Source organism: Rhododendron vialii, chromosome 6a (genome assembly GCF_030253575.1).
Source record: "Rhododendron vialii isolate Sample 1 chromosome 6a, ASM3025357v1".
Taxonomy (NCBI): Eukaryota; Viridiplantae; Streptophyta; class Magnoliopsida; order Ericales; family Ericaceae; genus Rhododendron; species Rhododendron vialii.
In genome coordinates this window covers 30,041,541-30,064,361 of record NC_080562.1, presented here as the reverse complement: position 1 = coordinate 30,064,361, position 22,821 = coordinate 30,041,541, and the positions used below count along the sequence as shown (strand labels likewise).

Sequence of the window (22,821 nt, the reverse complement as noted above, 5' to 3'; positions counted from 1 at the left end):
AACTTGATATTTTCAATTCATTGATGCATTTTTTAGATAAAAAGCGATCAGAGCCCATGAAATTTCTCGCATAAGACAAGGACTGAGCCCTTTTAAGATAAGAGAATTCTTCCTGCGTTCACCCGTTCCGGATTCGGAAATAAGTACTTATTTTTTAAGAAGATAATTTTAAATTCAAAAATCATGTGTTTAAGCAAATAATTTTTCTAGCAATATGGATCTTGTTTAATAGATCTCAGATCTTTTAAATGGTGCAAAAAAAATCAAAAAATTATTTTTTCATTTTCATTATATTTAAGTTTGAAATTGTAAAATAAGTACTTATTTTTTAAGAAGGGAATGTGGAACACCATAAAATTGTCCAAAACTTATTTCAGTATTTTTTTTATTTTTTCATAACGTTTTGTTTAATTTTTCTCGTGATTTTTGGGCTTAACCGTTCGTCTTGTCGAGACGAATCAGAAAAGTATAAAAAATAGATCGATGTTTGAAAAAGTTCATATAAAACGACTTGTCTGATACTTTTTCGTCTTTAGTGATTTATTATTATTTTTTGCTTATGTCATAAATATTTTTTACTTTGCAGACTTCTCGTCGAGACGGATGATTAATCCAAAAAATATAACTCAAATCTAACATTTTTTCTTGCTTTTGTCATAAATATTTTTTACTTTGCAGACTTCTCGTCGAGACGGATGATTAATCCGAAAAATATAACTCAAATCTAACAAAAATTTAGAAAAAAAGAAGAAGAAGAAGAAAACACATAAAATGAGGAAAAAATTTACTCCTATACAAGAACCCACCCATGTACATGAGATTAAATTAGGGTTAATTTTAGAAATAGTCCCTCTAGTTTGTATGCAATCTCAATTTTGTCCCTCTAGTATTAATTGTGTCATTTTTAACCATGTAGTTTATATTTTGTCTCAATTTGGTCCCTCTCACTGACGGTGTTATTAGAATTAACGGAACTCTGGGGCAAAATTGACATTTCACTCGTAGAGGGACGAAATTGAGATAAAATGCAAACTAGAGGGACCGTTTTAAAAATTTTACATTTTTTTTTTGATTTTGCAAAAACAAACTCATACCTAATATATTTCTCACCTTAATTATTTTTCTTTGATTGAATAATCAAAATATATTTGAGAAAATAAAAAACATTATTTTAGAATATAATACAGATAATATTATGAAATTTGAAAAGAATCCCTTAGTTAAATAATTTTGCATTGTGTTTTTTCTTTCAATGGATTTATCTTGATTTTTACAATCTCATTATGTTCTTTTTTACGCTATTAGAAAAAAGAAAAGTGTTTCGTACAAAATGTTTCATCACAACTTTTTCCTTATTCACCAAAAAAAAATCTTTATTTTCGCTATTAGAAAGAAAGAAAAATGTTTCATATAGAGATTAAAAAAGTGTTTCATAGCAAATTTTTTTTTTTTTTGTAATTGCATAGAAAAGAACATATATAACGGGATTGTAAAAATTAAGATAAATCAATTGGAAAAAAATCGATGCAAAGATATTTAACTAAGAGACGCTTATCGAATTTCATAATGTTATCAGTAATATATTTGAAAATAATTTTTTTAATTTCCTCAATACATTTTGATTATTCAACTAGAGAAAGGTTTTAGGTGTGAGTTTGTTTTTGCAAAATAAAAAAATGTAAATTTTCTAAAATAGTCCCTCTTGTTTGTATTTTGTCTCAATTTCTTCCCTCTTAGAGTTAAATGTCAATTTTACCCACGAGTTTCGTTAGTTTTACTAACGCCGTCAGTTAGAGGGATCAAATTGAGACAAAATATAAACTATAGGGTTAAAAATGACACAATTAATTCTATAGGGATGAAATTGAAATTACACGAAAACTAAAGGGACTATTTCTAAAATTAACTCATTAAATTATTTCCACCAGCGGTAGAAACGATGAATTTTCTACCACTGTAGTTATGGGTCTTATTGTGCGTTTATCGGTGATCCAAAACCGTTCATCTTCAAGGACCCGCAGAAATCATAATGTCTATCTTATAAACTAAAATTCAATTTTTGATAGATCTATCGATGTCCAAACAATTTTTTTTTTTGCGTAAACACACTACTAAATCTGTCATACAAGTTGAACAGCTTAGATTATAACATTAAATGTGTTGTAGGTCCCACAACGGTGGTGGAGAAAAATCCACCGTGGAAAGAATTTAGGGTTAATTTTAGAAATAGTCCCTCTAATTTGTATGCAATCTCAATTTTGTCCCTGTAGTATTAATTGTGTCATTTTTAACCATGTAGTTTATATTTTGTCTCAATTTGGTCCCCCTCACTGACGGTGTTATTAGAATTAACGGAACTCTGGGGCAAAATTGTCATTTCACTCGTAGAGGGACGAAATTGAGATAAAATGCAAACTAGAGGGACCGATTTAAAAATTTTACATTTTTTTTTTGATTTTGCAAAGACAAACTCATACCTAATATATTTCTCACCTTAATTATTTTTCTTTGATTGAATAATCAAAATATATTTGAGGAAATAAAAACATTATTTTAGAATATAATACAGATAATATTATGAAATTTGAAAAGAATCCCTTAGTTAAATAATTTTGCATTGTGTTTTTTCTTTCAATGGATTTATCTTGATTTTTACAATCTCATTATGTTCTTTTTTACGCTATTAGAAAAAAGAAAAATATTTCGTACAAAATGTTTCATCACAATTTTTTCCTTATTCACCAAAAAAAAATCTTTATTTTCGCTATTAGAAAGAAAGAAAAATGTTTCATATAGAGATTAACAAAGTGTTTCATAGCAATTTTTTTTTTTTTTGTAATTGCATAGAAAAGAACATATATAACGGGATTGTAAAAATTAAGATAAAACAATTGGGAAAAAATCGATTCAAAGATATTTAACTAAGAGACGCTTATCGAATTTCATAATGTTATTAGTAATATATTTGAAAATAATTTTTTTAATTTCCTCAATACATTTTGATTATTCAATTAGAGAAAGATTTTAGGTGTGAGTTTGTTTTTGCAAAATAAAAAAATGTAAATTTTCTAAAATAGTCCATCTTGTTTGTATTTTGTCTCAATTTTGTCCCTCTTAGAGTTAAATGTCAATTTTACCCACGAGTTTCGTTAGTTTTACTAACGCCGTCAGTTAGAGGGACCAAATTGAGACAAAATATAAACTATAAACTATAGGGTTAAAAATGACACAATTAATTCTATAGGGATGAAATTAAAATTACATGAAAACTAGAGGGACTATTTCTAAAATTAACTCAAGAATTTAATCTAAAAAAACCCTTACATTCACATGTGCTACCAATCATTTTATAGTCACAAATCTACTCACATTTATATTGGGGTCCACATACATTACATCTTCAGTGTATGTAGGACCTAGGGATGAAAAAAAATCCGTTAAACTGTGAATCTAGTCTAAATCAATCCAAATCGGAAGGTTTGGTTTGAGTTTTTAGTAGCATGATTTGGTCATGGTTTAAAAAAATTAGAAACCGCGTTATATGGTTTAGTTTGTAGATTCACGTTTACGGTTATGGTTCCCAACCAATCCTAACCGTATATTAAATACATGTTACACACACACACACACACACATATATATATATATATGTGTAGACACTATTAAATCCACCTCAATATTTAATTTAGAAAAATGATATTGGCACTCCAAAAATTGATGTAGACACTCTAAAATCAGTGTAACTCTAAAGCCATTTTCTTTATTTTTTGGAGTGTTTGCATCAATTTTTGAAGTGCCAATATTATTTCCCCTTATTTACTTCACTGCCAAGATAATGATATGAACCTTGACTTGGAGTGATATCACAAGTTGGTTTTTACCAAGCTGCTACTGCTGCTATTTTGCTGCCTCATTTCAATTCAATAGTTTTAGAAATTTTTTTTGGTCTTTTATTTGTTTAAACTATCTTAAGATGTTTAGTAGTTGGCATTCTTAATTGGTTCATTTTATTGACTTACCAGCATTTTATTTTCTTAGTTTAAGATTTGAGACAATTTTTGATATCCTATTCGTAATTAGTTGATTGATATTTTAGCGTCTTTTAAAAATTTGAATGGAATTGGTTTAAATATATGTATTTTTTTAAATTTATCTTCATAATGTCAAGTACTTTAAATATTTTTTTAAAATAATAGCTTAGTTCAAAGCAAATCGTGGTGTAAAACCAAAACCAAACCGTATTTTAATGGTTTGAATTGGTTTGGTTTTATGCATTTTGTGGGTTGGTTTGATTCTCTAAATTCATAATCCGTAAGTATTGATTTGGTTCTTGGTTTATTATGAAACCGAATCAATCCGGACTATGCTCACCTTTAGTAGGACCCATCAAAAGATGTAAATGTGTGAAATATTTATGTGAGTGTTTGTGATTATATAATATAATAAATTATTAATTGTGGTGCTATAGCCTCTAGTACACGAAATTTTTTTCAGTGCCGAGCGGGTATCATGTGGTGCCCGCTCGCGCATCTGAGCTATCTATTTCATATTTGAACAACTGAGATTTAAAGGGTTTTAATTCGAATTATCCAAAAGTATATCGGACGGTTCGAATGTGCCGAACAAATACAAAGTACGATGTACTCCCTCCGCACCGAAAAATCTCTCCCAGTACACATCCAGAAATGAAGAAAAACAGCTGAATCACCAACCGCAGCAAGAACTATTTCTGCCTCTTCTTCGACGCATTCCCTCTCCCCGCTCCCTCTCTCTCTCCCCGCAAACGACCAATTCCCCTTTATTTTCTCTCTCATCAACAGACGAAGAGAGAGGGAGAGAAAGAGGGAGGGAGGGAGAGAGAACGTACATCTCCGGAAACCCAGAAAGCCTGGGTTGTCTCACCGAAAGCATCAATGCCTGCACAGAAGCGTCACTCGCCGTCAGAGAATCTTCTCAACGGCGACAGCTCTCTTCAGCAGCAGCATCACCGTCGTCACCAGCAGTCGCGATGGGAACGAGGAGCTGAACAAGAAGAAGAAGAAGAAGAAGAAGAAGAACATGAAGGAGAAGGAGTAGAGCGAGATCCAGACGACGAAGAAGTGAAAGAAGAAGAAGATGACGAAGAAGAAGAAGAAGAGGAGGGTAATAATTCATGGCGTTCGCTTATATATAGATATTTAAAATATATCTGTGTTTGTGATCCCTGATTTGGCTTTTTTTGTGATACTCTCCATTATTACTCCTTAGATTCCGATGGAAGCCGTTCGTCTGACGACCCTGCAAAACTACCCGAGTACTCTCTCTCTCTCTCTCTCTCTCTCTCTCTCTATATATATATATATATATATATATAATATACATCTTTGTATATACACACACTCTAGAAGCTCAGGCACGTGATGCGTGTGCAAATCGCAACGATGCAAAGAGGAAAATCTTGAATTGAGAGTAGTTTGTAATGAAATCTGGATGTGAACGTAGTGCTAGTGGCTACTCTACCACAACACCAATCACACCCGCGTGCGTGGCACTGCATGATGGTAACGGGAGAACAACCACTTTGAAACTACTTTACATAACGGGAGAGCAACCACTGCATGATGATTATGCAAAGTAGTTTCAAAGTGGTGGTTCTCCCAATACCATCATGCAGTGCCACGCAGGCAGGTGTGGTTGTTTTGGTGGAGTGTTGTGATCCTAGCATTATTGATGTAGAAAATAAAAAAGAGGGGAGAAGAGATTTGGGGCAACATTTTTGTTTCTTCCTGTATTGGTAGTTTCTTTAGGTAGTTAAAAGGGGCAGTTTGGGAAAAAAAGTGTGAGCTCGCCTCAAAACTGTTCCCCTTTGTAATAGTAGTAGGTATGGGTTTTATGTGCATTTGTGTGCCTGCATGTATGCATATGCTTGGATGTGCTTCGTGTTGAATTGTACGTGGGTTGCATACTTGCATGTATTTGCTTTCTACGTTTAGCCGTTTGATTTGTGGTCAGGTTGATTTATGTGCATTATTTCTGTCTCTTGCTTTGGGTTCAATGCTTCTCAAATCTCACTAGCTGTTGAATAGCCGGATATATACATTGTTGGACGCAGTGCTTAGCAACTCAAGCTTTTGAGTAACCGGTATCGGAGTTGAAGTTAGAATAGGTCTTGGATTCAAGTCTTTCTGTTTGCATTTGTTTACCATTTGTATTCTGCTTCTCCCATTCGTAAGTTCACTCTATCCATAGATATGTGCATCTACACGTGCAAGACAAGGTTGCACATGAGTGAGTGTGTTGAATTACTTGACATAAATATTGTCTAGCTTTTTGCTTTTCCAGCACCATTTCTGAGCATTGACATGTCTGTGTGGAGTATTTCTCTAATTGGACTTGGTTCAAAGAATGTTTCATTCTTGGTGAAATTTGGTGCATATTTTGTATTGGTTGAAGTTTATTTTTCTTTGTGTTGATGGCTAGCTTCTGCTTGGTTTGATGCGCAAGAGGGCGTTGCACATTGCAATTTGCTTTTGTTCAATGTCTTATCTTTGTTGCTGTTCTCTAAAATACTGCTGTTCTTGGGTGTGTTTGAAAGGTTTTGCGAAATGCAAAATTGGTTTTCCTGCTTCACATGGCTTTGGCAATTCATCTGCATCAGATGCATAAATTATTTTCTTATTTTCATGTCAGGTGGTAGTTGAACAATTTTTTATTGGTTGTAATTAACTTCTTGACTATGTTACCATGCAATGTACTTGATTTACCGAATAAACCCCACTTGATTTGTGCCATTTCTGGGGCCTATGATATATCATGGATTCATGCTATATCTGGGACCTGCTTATAACAGAACCTTATATCCTTCATGTGTGTTAACGTGCATGCTTTCATGTGCAACTGTTTTGTCTTTTTCTTAGGCATTATGATTCAGCTTTATTCTTCCTTCATCATATGCCCCACTTTGATAACCTTTGTTAATTTATTTTCAAATTTCCCTAGCATTTTGTGGAGTGCATGTGTAATGATGGGTCAACTAACAGTGCTGCATTAAGCTGGTTGTACCTCGTTGTTAAATCGGTAATGATTTTCTTTTGAGGTTCTTGCTTTTACCATTTGACATTTCTCTATGTGCGTTGTAGCCTTTGCTCATTAATAAAGCTTGGTCTCGTACTCTTGCGTCGTTTTGGTGACAATTTAAGATTCATGTGGATGAGCGAATCAGGAATCAATTCGAAGATCCCAAAGGATGGGGACACAAATTTGATAAATTGATTTAAATTGAGTTGGATGAGTTTAGGATGTAGTTGTTTAATTGTCATTGCTTCCCATTTTGTTTTTTTTTTTCACTAGTGGATTTTTTTTTGGCCATAAGTTAATTCATTAAGAACCAAAGCAACAAAAAAAAGAGGACCATGGTTATGCCCTTGAAAATCCAAAACAAGACCAAACCAAAACGCCAAAACAACATAGGAGGGAGCCTCAAAAGATTAACCCATCCCCTACGACACTTAACAAGACTACACAAACTGTCCAGGAAAACAAACGTTTATGCATATTCAATTGGCGGTGTAACAATTGATGAATGCGTCAAACAAACCTTTGTCAAGTGTTGTTCTGAAATTGCATATTAAACTCTCCTAGACACTCCTTGTGGGCCCAGTCTGAAATATCGTAAAAGGTATACCCATCTATCATTCGCTTTGGAATATATTTCGTAGCATTGCTATTTGTGGAACCGCAGTGCTATAGACTGCACCTGCACCTTCTCTCCATCTAAACAGCCATATAACCAATTGCAGACAACACCATTGCAAGTTCTAAAGCTATCCTACCTAAAAAGTGGCTGTTGAGGCATGTCTGAGCTACGAACTATGCCTGCGTTTGTTGCTTTATACCGTGACAAGGAATTGATAGTCGTCTTACAAGTATTGCAATTTGGTACTCTACTCCTTGAAATATAGTTGCATTACTTCCAAATTGGTGTGGTGTCTGTCTACTTCAAGCAACTCGCTTTATTCCCCTTCTCACACATAAACCATGTACCTGAAATTGGTTTCTGTTTTTCTGTTGTTTTCCAAGAACTCTTGTGTTCGTATTAAGCAACTATGAGTTAGAGGTGTTGTGACAAGCTTGACTGATTTTTTGTTGTTTAGTCAACGTGAATAGAGTTGACACATCTGTGATAAATTAAGTTGTCTTTTTGCAGATGGTTAATTGTGCATCTATCAACTCTTCGTAGCTGTGTACAATGTCCAATATGTCTAGGTATTGTCACTATGCTCAGTTCCTGTAAAAATCCATTTGGAGATTTGATATATGTTCAATTTTTTCTGCATGTTAGTTTACCATTGGTATTTATGTTTGAAATGTCTTGAATCTAAATGGTTATGGTTGGAATGTTTGCTAGGATGTGAAAAGCTAAAAAGCTATTTCTCCATTGTAATATCACCATTGGCACGAGTCTCCATATATATCATTTTGTGAAGTTTTAAATGTGGGAGAATCGAGAGGGAAAAGGAGAAACTCTAAAGTAGTAGTCAACCAAATGTTTACATACTTTTCAATGGGTAAATAACATAATACTGGACTGTTTGTTTGTTTCTTCAGTTGAAGTTTAGTACTCCACATATATGATCAACTGCAGTTTTTCTGGGAAAAAAAGTTAGACATTAATAGAATCAACTTCATGGAAAAAACAGCGGGCGTTCACCTGTGAACATCATATTTCTCTTGATCTAACAGAAATCCCAAGACATTGTTATCTTTTAGTTATCTATAGGTCAGTATGGGTGGTGTGTATTTCTACATGATTTTGACTGTACTTTTTAGTGTCGCTTCTAGGTTATGTTCAAACTGCATGTGAAGCAGTGATATGTAATAAGCAAAATTTGGGCTCAACTACTGTGAGTTGGGGAAATGGTGATGCTTCTAACTCTCTGCCGAGTGCCAAGCATTCCTGAACTGACTAGGGAAGAAATAGGTTGAGAGGATGGATCCTTTGTACTTCAGTATTGTGTAGTGCATCAGGTCATGAGAGAGCTCTTTTCCTAGGCCCCTTCCTCTCAGCTCTCGGGCCGAGTTTCCTCATCTTTGCAAGGAGGTTGTTTTGTGTAGCCTTGTTGGATGTGTCATCATGCATACGCAGGGTATGTATCTTGACCTACATTGTAAACTTCTACATTTTGGTAGTAAAATTGCTTTCTTACCCAGGAAAAAAGGTATGTTTAATTTGCAGAATTCGTGTTATTTAGTATTCGTGTGATTTGATTCACTTCAGCTTAAGAAGTCTTTCTAGACCATTACCTTGAAGTCCTAGCAACAAGCAGCATTGTCCTTCTCAGTGTGATTATTATATGGAAAGTGTTCCCATTTCCAATCCATGGCGCATTCAGAATTGAGTTTCGGACTCGATTTATGGGTTTTTGTACTTTAGTCTTAGCTCTGCCTTGTCAGGACTTCTGTTGTTTTTTGTGTAACGTTTGGGTAGTTTTTGATTGAGGACCACACCTTAACTGTAGTTTCCCTCGCTTTATGTGTTCGCTAATTACCAGCCATAATTTACTTGCACATAGGGTATTCTGCATCTCTCCTCTTTCTTATGGTGTAATGAACATACTTTTAAGGTTTTCTGTTTCTTTATTATGGTATTGGCTCTAGAAACTGACTTCCTACTCAGGGGATTCCGTGCTTGGTTTTTATTGACGTTCATGACACATTTGGTAAAGTGGGGTTTTTGAAAAAGCTGTCTCCTCTGTTAAACCACTAGGTAACAGTATAGCTGTCAGCTCCACCAGTAACAAGAGACTCAATGTGAACAAAAATTGCAGGTGTTATGGTCTGTTGCTGTTGCCCTTACCCATATCTTGAGTGTAAATGATTTTCAACTAATCTGACAATAGAAGGCTGTTTCCCCCATTTATTTTAGCTCTGAAAGCTTGCGTAAAACACATATTTGGATGACAATCTTGGATGTACATCATTTGAATGACCAGTCTTGAAGATCTACTACACTTGACTTGCAAACAAGGCTTGAACTTAGTTCTTTTCTTTTTGGATAATTTTCAATTGATCCCTTCAAGAATTGTGATGATTAATATTGCTTTTGAGGGCAGATTTCTTGACCAAACATTGGAATACCCCATTTACTTGAAAACTGTGAGTAATATACTTATGATTTTCGCAGGGATCATTAAGAAAACAAGAACTGTGATGGGATGCATGCACCGTTTTTGTAGGGAGTGCATTGACAAGTCAATGCGCCTGGGGTATGCAACATAACTCTGATGTTATAACAATTACTTGACTCAGAAAACAATTTGGGTGCATTGTCTTGGGCTAATTTAATGTGCGAGTTGATTTAAATCTTAATAGTCTTAGACTTTAGTTGCTTTGTTCGATAATTGATCATTGTTGCAGGAATAATGAGTGTCCTGCCTGTCGTACACATTGTGCCAGTCGACGTTCTTTGAGAGATGATCCAGAATTTGATGCCATGATTGAGATCCTATATGATGACATTGAGAAGTATGAAGAGGAGGTACAAGTATATTCATTTTTTTGAACGGCGAAGAAAATTTCATTCATCACAAGGATAAAAAAATGAAATTGATACAATAGGAAAAGATAAGCAAAAATGAAATTGGTTCTAGTATATTCATGATTAAGCCCGAGAGTACTTTGCTATGCATTTCTGAGATTTTGTATTTGATTTGCCCACTTCTTGTTGAATATTTGGATTCAGGAATTGGCTTTTCATGAAGAGGAGAAGACTCGCAACAAGCAGGTAAGTGTCGGCTGACTTGGCTTCATGTTTGCAGATGAATGTCTTCTGGCTTGCTTGCTTGCTTGTTTTTTTGCACAATTTGTCTTTTACGGACCATTAGTATGTTTTAGGGAACCAGGAACCACTTAAAATGGTCATGGTTGCTCAATATGGATGCTTTCACAGCCTTGGTGACTAGAAATAGAACAAAACTCATGCATCTGCTTCCCAGCTATTTTTAGAAAGACATCCGAGTTGCTGATTTCATGCTGAAAATTCTTCGACAAGCAAAGGCTGTGTTAGCATTACAGCTTTGTAGAGGGATTTATCAATGGAAATAGAATAGTACGGGAAGCCAAAAATAAAATTATCTTCACACTTCATTTCTTCTTATTATGTTTGCCATCCCTCTACCAATTTTCACCAAACACAACTAAAGGGGACTGGGGTTTCAAATGAGGTGTTATAGACACATAATCTAGTCAATCATGGACGTCACTGGTTGAATCTATTTCAAATCAGCTCCGACCTAATTAGGCATCTTAATGGAAACCATCTTGGCTTGTGAAAGGCTAGTGGGCAAATTCAGGCGCAAATGGTGCTTGAATTGTGAGCTTGATTTATATACATGATTACAAGGTTACTAGTTTTGGTATTTGTCATTCCTTTCCATGGCTACTCTCTCTCTCTCTCTGTCCCTCCCTCTCCCTCTCCCTCTCCCTCTCTCTCTCTCTCTCTTAGGAATGGCAACGGGGCGGGTTTTTGCATACCCCGACCCTGACCTGAAAATCATTACCCGCCCCGACCCCAACCGGGTTTTTTTTTGGGGTACCCCCGTCCCCGCCCCGATCGGGGAACGGGTTTACCCGCCCCGCCCCGTAAAAATTTAAAAAATAAAAGTATAAGTAAAAAATTTAAAAAAATGCAGAATAAAAATAAAAATTATCTAAAAAATAAAAGTTTTGAAATTATTTTTGTGTCTTGGTATCACGGTTTTATCTAAACTTTTAATTGCAATCAGTATTTTAGATACTTCATTCCATTTCTTTATGTGTAGGATTTATTATAAATATTTGAAGAAAACTTTTTAAAAAATCCACTAAACACCAATACATATCAATTTTTATTTCTTTTTTAAATTTGATTAGACTACTTGACAGTAAAGAGACATTGTTTTTTGGATTAATGCTAAAAAAATTAAAGGACATGTATATAAGTATATATACATATATAAATACATATACATATATATACACACACGCTGGGTCGGGGTTGGGTAATTTTGGGGTGGGGTACTTTCGCCCCGAACCCTACCCGAACCCGGGCGGGTTTGGGAAATTTAACCCCGACCCGACACCCGAAAATGGAGTGAAAACACCGCCCCGTTCGGGGGCAGGGCGAGGCAGGTTCGGGGCGGGGCGGGTACGCTTGCCATCCATACTCTCTCTCTCTCTCTCTCTAGACAGGACCTTTCTTGAATCTATGACCCATACTATATTATCATTTTTCATTTGGGACTCTGCTGGCTTCATTCTATAGAATTGGCTAAGTTTCCCTTTTACATGGTTTAAGCAACATATCGGGTCCCTTCTCTATGTGATTATGTGTCTATAACACCTCATTTATCCTTCTCTCTGCTTCATGCTTAACATTCACACTTATGTCTTAGTTTTTGTTTGTGGGGTTTGCTTTTCACTATTATATTGGACAGATTCAAGCATCAATCGCCCAGATTTCGCAGCGACAATCAGAAGCACTCGTAACACGGCGCAAAGCGGGTAAAGAAGCAAGATTACCACGCAATAGTGGGAATTCTTATCCTAGAAGAAGAAGAAACACCAGGGGAACAGAGCCTGAAGGATCTGATGATAACGAGGATGAAAATAATCATGATGGGAACAAAGATTCATCATCATCTGATGATCGAGGAACGGAAACTAAGCGGAGGAGGTACAGGAAAAGGGCAGGGGCTCAGCCCTCCCAGCCTTCTCCCTCAGCTGCAAATTCAGAAGGTGGAGCCATTGAAAATGATTTAGAAGCAAGCAGAGAAAGTAAAGGTACTTCATGTGGGCCTGTCAACCCAGAAATGCTTGCTTGGGGAAAAGGGGGTGCTCGGAGCAAGAGTGTCCGGAACACCCGCATAATGAAGCTGACTAAATATCTTGAAAACTTGAAGGAGAAGGATGACAAGGTATTGCTATATTATGTCAATTTCTTTTCAGGTGCAATGAACAGTATGTCATCCACAAACTTTTATTATGTACTCAGGTTTTGAGGCTATAACATTCTCATCTAGGTAGTGTTGGGTTTGCCAGATTAATCTAGGGATGAATTGAATGGTCATTCATTGGCCTCCTAATTGAATGACATTCACCTAAATCGGTGAATGATCATTCCATTTGTAATGCCACTCGTCATCTGTTAGCAAACCCAACAGCGGAGTGTGTAGCTCAGTGAACGACCATTACATTTTGTGTTCACTCCAGCAAACCAACGCTGCCTTAGTTCTTGTGTTTCACTAGTGTTCCAATAAACCTTTCATGTATTGCATTCTGTGATTTCAATCTCTCTCTGTTACTGCAATTTAAGGTTCTTATTTGCAGTTAGATGTCAATCTCATGCTTATTTCTTTGGAGAAACAAAGAATGCAAGGTTTGCGGCACCTCTACCTCTGTTGCCCACCAGGCTTTTCAGTTGAATGCCTCAAGGATGTAAGAGTTCTCTACGCTATCTTTCTCCATTATATGGCAGACATGTTTTGGGGCACGTCCAAACATTATTTTGTGTGTGGCAGATATAGAACCTTTATTCATTGAAAAGAAGAGAGAATGCATAGATACAAGGCAGAAATGAAGAAACTACAACTAGGGGATTACAAGTTCACAACATAAGAGAAATATTAACGAAGCCATTCTAATACCTAATAAAAACTATTCAGGCATGAAATCATAAAGAGAAAAAGCATCAATAGCTATGTTATGTATTATGTGTTGGGCAAGGAGACCCGCGAACCTAATCTTGTTTTTTTCTCGAGACCCCGAATTTATATAGCTTTTCTAACTTGCTATTTGCATGCGTGATGCTTATACCATGTATAGTATGTTGCTCATGAGACCCAATTACGGACTGAAGATATTGAAATACTATTGGTGAAGAAGCTCTTCAGTCCCAACGGTTTTCAGACCACTGTTGACCCTTCAACCTTAATGGACAACAACGATGTGCTGCAAATTGTTGGAGGGCAAGAAACTTTGGCAGGAATCAGACCAGATTGTGCTTCAAATAGAAACCATTTGGTGAGTAAACAATCTCTAATATGCATGCGTGTTTGTTGGGTGCATTTGGTAATCATTGACCTCCCTTTGAATCCTACATTTCTTTAGACTGTGAATCTGTCGACAGCCGCTTCATGTATTTGATGCAGAAGTTCATCAGAAGTTAGTGGAGTAGCCGTATGATCAGCATCTCCTCGCTTGGTCACTTTTTTCTGCTTTGAACGTTCAGGACGCCAGTTGTCCAAAATAATTTGTATTGCCTTAATTGTTTTCGAGTTCACTGGAAGGAAAAATGAACTGCTTTGGTATTTATCGGTGCTTCAGTGTTCCGAATTAGTAGTTTTGCACTGTCATAATTATCTACATTTTCTGTACTCTTTCAGGTTCTGGCATATCGACTCAAGGAGAGATACGACTGTGAACCCAAAGCGGGCCTTTAGTAGAGGACCACACCATGTCTGGAAAAGAAGAAGATGTAACGACGTGTAGCCTGATATGTGTGCTGAGTTTTTAGATAATATGCTGCCTGTAAATTGCTAAGGAATGAGGAAAAAGAGGGGAGAAACCTTTAGCTGGTTATGTATGTGTTCAAATCTATGGAGTTAGGAGTTACTTGGACTTGTACAATGGATCCAACCCTCTAAAAAGGGTTTGATTCCGTTTTTCTTTTTGGTAAACTGATTCCAAAATTCCTTTTTAGGAATACAAGCTTGTACATGCAGGTGCACTATATTTGTTTTTATATTTTTTGGAAAAGTAGAAATGAAGAAATATGGGTCTACAAAGTGTTTGGCGTTGGTTAGCCAAGTATGGCGGGAATTAGTTTTGTCTCCCTTTTTTTCTTTTTCCAAACCTGTGAAGTGGATCGAGGCTTGAACGTAAATTTTCTCAGAACAATAATTCCAACATTAAGCTGTTTAGGCTTAAAACCCTCTTCATTTTAGTTCCTGTTTTAGTTTGTTCCAGTTTCCATGTCCGTAAAAACCCTCCGCGTTTTTGTTCTGAGACCTTGTTGACGGGATGGATAAAGTTGGGATTCAAACGCGTGACCCAAAAAAAGGAAGAAAAAGCTGGGTATTTATGTGATTTCATATTCATAATAACTTATTTTTTGTCAGCTTGTTCCAATTTTGTTTTCGCACCCGGCGGTGATGCACTGCGCTCTGTTCATGAGTAGCCAGCATATTTTCATTATGATTTGCCATCAACTAAAAAAATGTGTGGACAAATAAAGGTGATTCGTTAATGAATTTGCACATTTCTACAGGTTGTTCGATTACATATTGCTACCCTTTTGTTCCTTCTAGCTTCTTACAAAAGAATATGCATAGTTAGTATCAATACAATGATGAATTGACAGCACAATAAGTTGGTTCAAGAGTGCTTGAACGACCGCCCCCCTGGTTGTGTTCGTCGATTGTCACCTCATATTGGAGGCGGCACTGGAAGCGGCTGCCACGGCACTTACAAACTTTCGCCTATCTTGTCTTCGGTTAACACGCAATATCGGGGACTTCGGTTTTGTGATTTCCCTCAAAGACCTATTATGCATCATCACGTTGTTGGCAATCAGTACACAAGCCAAACTCAACTCAGAGGGCAAGATTATTGTTTTCAGAATCAGAACGTAAATATAAGGCACTTTTCAAAACATTCGCTTGGTATTCAAACCTTGTTTTTCGGCAAACTTATAGAATTAAACGGTGCCTGTGTTTTCAAAAATTGTTTTCTGATAAGTGTTATCAAAAGAACTTGATTCTAAGACAGTAACCAAGTAGTGTTTCCGTACTTCTGTGGTAAGAAAGGATGAGCAAAGTCTGGCACCGGTCTTGCATGAGGCACCAATGTCCTTCTCAATTGCTTCAAGGCCTTCTCTTCCTCCATCTACAAGACCACCAATAAGTAGATTATAGATTAGAAATACTCCTCCCATCATCTCATTTTCTATCACTTTAAATAACTTTAAGCACACGGTTGTTATATACCATCTTTGCAGACTCGGCCTCCTCTCTGTATCTCTTATATGTCATCTCCTTCTCCTTAATCTGTCAAACATGCCAGTAGAAAGAAGTCATCAAATGGGCATTGAGAAACGCCTAATGTATAGCATTTCTTTGCATGAGTTCTATGCATTTGGAAACAATTATAGACAAAGAAACAATAGCAAGAAAAACATTTCATGAAAGAATAGCTATGGGGAAAGGTTTTGGAAGTAAAAATTCCCAAAAGTCAAAAGAGTTGTATCTTATGCTGTTCTTTCATTCCATTATTATCTTTCCAGCTCTAAGCTTTTGGAAAGAAGTAGAAACAAAAGTAAGAAAAACAGTTCAGGGGAAATGAATTATGGGGAAACGTTTGGGAGTAAAAAAGTCACAAGAGTTGTATCTTATGCGATTCATTCTAGTAGAAGCATGCTATATACCTTTTTATCGAACTCTGCTCTATCCACGGCTCGATGTTCTATGTGCAGATTGAATTCTTGAACCTCTGTCAGTGGTTTGCGTACTTTTTCAGGAACTGGAATTGGGTCCCTACAGATTGGTGGCCATAATAAATAGTCAGTTACTTGGTTAGAAGGGTGAAAAAAAACTCACGCATTCAGCACATTGAGAGTCTTACTCTTTCAATATTGGCTGTGCCTTAAAAATCCTCATTTGAGCTTCTTCCTCCTCCATTCTCCGCCTCTCTTCCATTTCCTTCTGCATTTCCTCTTCATGCCTCGTCAAACTTTCCAATTGGAAAGGTTCTGGTTTTGTGCAATGCTTCGGCTCCGGTTTAGGCGGAATCTGTATGCAGTTAGGCATTTTTAATAAAGCCCACTTTTTGAGGCCTGATAACAAATAGAACTAAGGGCTAATAAGTTTCTGTACCACAGGATAATCAGTGGTATAAGGGTATGGGTTAGCCTTTGGAATCCTGGCTCTCTCCTCTTCAATCAGTTTCTGCACGACCTCCGTCACAAATTTCCTCTCTTTCACCACTCCTCTTTCCTGATGATGTCATATTTTGAATAAAGAGCATGTTTGGTGTAAACAAACAAATCGACAGCAATTTTTTTTGGAAGGATGTTCATACCTCTGTGTGGAGATGGAATGGGTTCGGTGTAGTGTTCCTTGGAATTCGTTTCTCATGGTGAGCTTCCGAGCACAATGAAAGCTAAAAAAGAACATTTATATAATGAGAAAAAATGTCAACATATTTTATAGCTCAACTGGAATTGGAATTCAACAGAAAAGTTCGATAATAACCTTATCAAACATGTCAGCAATGTTTGCGGGTGGGGGAATCCTTTCATCTGTTGCAAAGTGAAACTCTTGAGGAACAGTGACGTGCCGCTTTGTGTTGCAAAACATACCTAGATCTCCTTTACTTTCAAATATCTGCAAGATTCAAAGCATTTGGACATATTAAACTGTAGAAATGAAGTAACAAGTTTTTTTTCTTTTGCTGAGTAATATAATTATAGAAGTGATATGATGATTGCAGTGCAGGTATACCTTCTTATTCAAAGGCCTTGCTTTGAACTTTGGAACATTTTCAAGTACTTCCTTTTCCAATTCTTCCGATGTTTTAATCCTCGGAGGCCGTGCCCTCAGAGATGTTTGAAGAAGGGGTGATTTGGGTGCCGTAAGATGATGAGGTTTCCACTGATGATTCTGTAATAGACAATGTCAACAACTTATGGCGACTACACACGACAGAAATTTTCTAGTAATAGGTTTCCTACTCCAGTTACTTGAAAAAGAATGGCAGTTTCATAAAAACTATTTCTACATCAGAGAGGATCGTAACAAAATTTGAAAAAGGAGAGGATATACCTGAGGAGCAGATTCTATTGAGGCTATAGTTGATGTTTCTGCATTGTGATTGGCCCTTTCCATAGTCTCCAAATGAAATTCCTGCATCATAATTCCCAATTGAGATCTTGTGTGATTTCACTATATTCTTGCTTCTACCAATTTCATGCACAGCATACCTGAAATTCTGGTTGATGGGGTGTAGATCTTGGAAGTGGTGGTAAGCTTGGAGCTTCAAAAATCTGCAAGGAGCAAGGAATCAGATCACAATGCAATATGTGGAAGAAGGGAATCCATAATAACAACCAAACTTAAGAATAAGTACCTTCTTGTTTAGAGTCCGAGCCTTAAACTTTGGAATTTTAGCCATCATCTCTTCCTCAAGTTCAGCAGAACTCTTGACCCTCACTGACCGAACCCTCTGAGCCGTTTCAAATTCAGGTTCCTTTGGCCTGGTCAGTGTAAGTTTGGTCTTCTTCTGTGCCAATGCATTATCCTGAAATTGAAAGGAAATTATGGGATAAGAATAATAAAAAAAATTGGAGTAGTTTTGTAGCAGAAGTTTTCATAAGGAGAAGCGTGTAGTCGTTTACATGAGGTAGTGAGACATCTCTCGTATTGGATTGGAACTTTTTCATCATCTCTGCCATTGAAATGAATGGGGCGGCTGGTTCCCGAACATAAACCTGTTAGCATAAAAAAAAAAGATCAAATAAGTCTAACGGTAAATTCCATAAAGCATATGAAGAAGCTCAATAGCATGTTGTCAAAACCAGCAAACCTTTCTGTCCTCTTTACGAGTTCTGGCAGTTGAAGGGCACAAGTTAGAACTGCTACTGATAAGTCCGGGTCTTGATTTATGGGGCAATATTTGAGGCTTGATGTTAAGAATCTACAATTTGAACATGAAGAAGTACACATTCAGGTGAAATAGTCCAGAAAAGCAAGATAAGTATGAAAATGAAAAAGAGTAACATTTCACCTGTCTGGATCTCCCTCCTTCCAACTTTTGCCTTTTAATGGCTTGGTTTTCTTGACCAAAATTAGGAGTTGAAGCATTTTGTTTCAAATTTGTTTCCCTATATGTTCCATCCAACCACCCCCAATCAGACAACATCATAAAAAACTCCAAGCAGAATAACAGAAGATTTTGACATGCAAAAAAGTACGCAAAAAAGAGAAGCGTATTCTACCTTCTCACACTAGCTGGTTTAGTGCTTTTAGCTTGTGATAACTGTGACCGATTTTGTGACTTCAGCGCTGATGGGTTCCTGAGCATACCACTGGCAATCTTTTTTGCTGTTTGCTCTTTCTTAGAATCGGCCTGTAACAGGTGGTTATTACCCTTTCCAGAAACCATTGTTGATGCTTTTGGGGTGCAAATAATTTCTGGTGTCACTGGCAGCTTATGCTCATCTTTCTGGGGTCCAAGTTTGACAGTGCAAGAATCCTCTCCAGTTTTCATGCTGAAAAAAATGAAACCATTCAAAGAAGTGATAAAATTGCACAATCTCCGTGCCTATTTCATGAGCCTTAGATGGGATGTTAACAAACCTTCCAGTTTCTATGGTGGATACAACATCTTTAACTTCGCAAATATTCTCAGCTGCTGCAACCTGAAAGGTTTGTGAAAGTAAGACATAGAGGCCAGATCCCATAGGCAAGAAAGATTCTTCTGTTTTCAATTTATGAACTGCTAAAAAAGGAGTTGACATAACTACCATACCATATTGATATGTCTTTCACTGGCATCTACTTTGGTCTCATTTGGGACTACTTGTTCCCTCATTTCGGTGGGCCTGACCTGAGACTGAGTCCTGATTGAGAAGGGATAATCAATCATAGCATTTCAGCACCATGTATAAAAATTGTGTCCCTTCCAAGTTCCAAGGAAGGAAAACAAGAACACCAAAAAACGAAGCAATATTAGGTGGGAAAGTTCCAAAAGAGATGATGATCCAAATGACCTTATTTGATCATTCTCTGGTGCCAAAGTTATTTGCTCCGTGATTTTTAATGCATTAGTTTCTGTTGAAGTTGATGCCTGCGACCAGTCAAAGGCACCTTAAGTTCCAAATGCTAACAGTAATGATAATGCATTTATTCAATAAGCAAAGGAGAAAAAGGGTTATATTACCTTCTGCAACTGCTCGGCTTCACTGAAATCACAAAGGCTTTCAACCTGAACTGATCGTCCTATCTTTATTCTTTGCATAAAAGCTGCAGAATTTTAGCCCCCAAAAATCAGAATTAGCCCTTTTCCTGAACCTAGATGCAAGGATGAAAATTGTCTATCTACCACAGGTACTAAAATTCGCCATTTGATAAAGCATGATGCTCAGTGTCATACCGAAATCTAATAATAGAAACAAATAAGCAGATAACCAAATGAGCTAGCGAACCAAACAAGACCTGAGCTAATCGATTTCATACTGAAATCTAATAATAATAATCGACTAGGATGGGAAGAGAACTAGTAGTTTTTAAATGTTCCAGAAATCCTATTTTGTTTTGTTATCGCTTATCCCTCATATAATGCAGTATTGTTTTGTCTTACCAGATTAAGAGAATGATTTTTATACCAAAGCTCATAAAATAAGATAGAAAAAGGCTTAAAAATGCAGAACAGCATACCATACATAATCGATGAGTGTAACTGAAAGATTAATATGTGGTCGTAAGATTACAAGATTTTTAAAGATTTAAAAATGAACAGAGTCTGTGAATCGGTAGGATAGCACCACTTGAAACCCTAAGTTAGTTTAGTCACTTATAACGGAAACTATAGATACAAAACACCAAAGAACAACTACTACAAGATTATCATTCGATAGGAGAGAAAGGCATGAACTAAACATGGAATGATGTTCACTAAATTCTTGACTGCATAGCTCTTGACAAAGTTGAATCGGCAAAAAGTTACTTGACAGCCCTTAATTTTGTTTACTCTTGTTTACACACCATTATACAGAACTGAATGCCTAACAATCAAATCAATCATACACTTTATGTTGCCAAATAAACTAACCCCACGCATTTGAAACCCTAACCACCAAGAAATCAAATTCAAGGCAATCTCTCAAAATTGCAATTTTTTTAACAATAATTTAAACCCTAAACTCCGAAACGGCCCTAATCAAGTGAAACAATTCTCAAGAGAGGAAAATTAGGATCAAGAAAACGTACGAGAAGGGGCGTAGGCGAGGGCGGTATCGAACCATAGCTCTGCCGCGCGCGTCTCCTCCTCGGACTCTCCCTCGATGAAGTCGTAGAACTGAGGCGCCGAGAACTCGTAGGCCTCGTCAATCACGCCACTGGAATCGTCCACCATAGCCATTGAATCTTTTCCACTCTGTTTCCGTTTCGTTGTAGACAGAGAAAGTTGAGCGGAGTTCTAGAGAGAGAGAGAGAGAGAGAGAGAGAGAGAGAGAGGACTGTGGGTTGTGGTGTTTGGTTCTTACAAGAAAGTGTTTTTCTATTGGGATTGAGAGAAAGATCTGAGGGAGTGTAGGAAAGGAGTAGCAAAGCAGTATTAACGTTCCGATTTCTAACGGTCGGATTTTTGAAAGAGGGGCGCCGTGGGGACTGTTGATATTGCGGGGCGTAATTGTAACGGCTATAATGACGACGATTCGTTCTATGCCGGTGCAGCGACGTCGTTTCCAGATTAAAGCTCTTTGGCCGTTCCTACCTGATACGACGCCGTCGGAAGACTCCATAAGTAAAATTGATAAAAAAACAAAACAAAACAAAAAGTCTACCCACACAACTTTAAAATATAACTCCGGACAACCCTTCGATGCATGTGCTACTTTAAAAATTGTTTTTCACTAATTATACACAAAAAGATGCTGAAAGGCAAAATTTGGAATACATGTGCATCGAACGGCTACGGACGCAGTTGTGTCCAAAATTGTGCTTTGAAGTTGTGTTGGTAGTTTTGCTGGAAAGAAATCCTTAACAAAAAGGCAGGGAAAAGGTCTTCTTAGGGGGCTCTAATGGATTACGGAGGTGTAGAGTCGTTTCAAAAGACTCTATAGAGATATTATATATCATCATAATTTGAACAACTCATTTTATAAGGTTCGTTTTACAAGACAAATCTATCTTGATTATGTGGTTTTCAATATTCGTCCACTTAATTTTTTTTTCTACGAGTGCAGTTTTAGCGAAGCATACAAACTGAATGGAGGCCACCAAGGCGCATTACACCTGTGGCGTATTATTAAGCCATATCCAATTCTTTGAAATTTTGCTTATAATTAGATTTCATATCAGACTCGAGTTCATCACCGGGGGCATGCAAAGATTGGTGAAGAAAGAGTGAAAATCAATCATTATAATTCGATGAAACTTTCTAGTGTAGTTTAACCAAAGGTAATTGGAAATTAGAAGCAAACACTCTAACGTTTATGAACTTATTATCCTTGTTCCCATAATTTTGTGATCACTTGAAAACCTTGTCTGTGTTGAGTTTTTGTTCAACTTTGTTGAATTTTGTTTTGTGTAGGCTCAATTAGAACATGGAAAACCGTAGACAATTCGCGGTTTGAATAGAAAACACATCCACCATGAGTTTATGAAGTGACGATAGGATTTTACAAGTACAAATCACGATAGTATATAATGACATAGTGAAATACTTCCAGTTTAGGAGTAACGGTGACATTATTCGTGAAATAAGCGTTTTCGTTCTTCTTGTGTATACATCCTTATTAGACAAATCCCCTTATTTGTTTGCTCGACGTCGCCAGTGCAGAATTCGCAGCCATCCTTACGATTAATGACCGCTAGGGCAGCCTGAGTGAAGAGGAAAACCACGATGAACTCCGCACATGCTCGAAAGTGCTTCATCGTGTGGTTCGAGTATGGTACCGACCACCTCCACCAAGTCAGCAACACACTTACAAATCCTCTGTGGACCATCCTTACGTCCTGCTATTGTGTTGAGCTTTCCAAGCTGACCACAACAGGCTGGGGCCGGATTGGGTTCGAACCCCTCGAGGAA

General features: G+C 36.9%; 2 protein-coding genes across 3 annotated transcripts; one reads left to right on the top strand and one right to left on the bottom strand.

Annotated features, from left to right (window-relative positions):
- Positions 1 to 4,676: 4,676 nt before the first annotated feature.
- LOC131329378 (putative E3 ubiquitin-protein ligase RING1a) lies at positions 4,677 to 14,801 on the top strand. 2 transcript variants are annotated; one of them, XM_058362473.1, is made up of 10 exons: positions 4,677 to 5,142; positions 5,248 to 5,293; positions 8,186 to 8,244; positions 10,163 to 10,244; positions 10,396 to 10,516; positions 10,721 to 10,762; positions 12,453 to 12,932; positions 13,345 to 13,452; positions 13,840 to 14,037; positions 14,400 to 14,801. In XM_058362473.1, exons 1-10 carry the CDS (start codon positions 4,914 to 4,916, stop codon positions 14,454 to 14,456), a joined length of 1,422 nt encoding a protein of 473 aa, XP_058218456.1. In that variant the 5' UTR covers positions 4,677 to 4,913; the 3' UTR covers positions 14,457 to 14,801. The 2 variants fall into 2 exon arrangements, with proteins under 2 accessions (XP_058218456.1, XP_058218457.1); XM_058362474.1 differs by lacking the exon at positions 8,186 to 8,244.
- A 451-nt stretch (positions 14,802 to 15,252) lies between these two features.
- LOC131329095 (protein TPX2) lies at positions 15,253 to 21,317 on the bottom strand. The gene is made up of 21 exons (XM_058362166.1): positions 21,000 to 21,317; positions 19,951 to 20,033; positions 19,781 to 19,857; positions 19,540 to 19,630; positions 19,368 to 19,429; positions 19,007 to 19,279; positions 18,796 to 18,892; positions 18,595 to 18,705; positions 18,407 to 18,499; positions 18,139 to 18,309; positions 17,993 to 18,055; positions 17,835 to 17,915; positions 17,514 to 17,672; positions 17,265 to 17,396; positions 17,092 to 17,172; positions 16,887 to 17,006; positions 16,636 to 16,802; positions 16,439 to 16,547; positions 16,002 to 16,061; positions 15,806 to 15,900; positions 15,253 to 15,557 (listed from the first exon to the last, which is right to left on the bottom strand). The coding sequence occupies exons 1-21, from the start codon at positions 21,148 to 21,150 to the stop codon at positions 15,437 to 15,439; spliced, it is 2,397 nt and encodes a 798-aa protein (XP_058218149.1). The 5' UTR covers positions 21,151 to 21,317; the 3' UTR covers positions 15,253 to 15,436.
- Between the last annotated feature and the right edge of the window lie 1,504 nt (positions 21,318 to 22,821).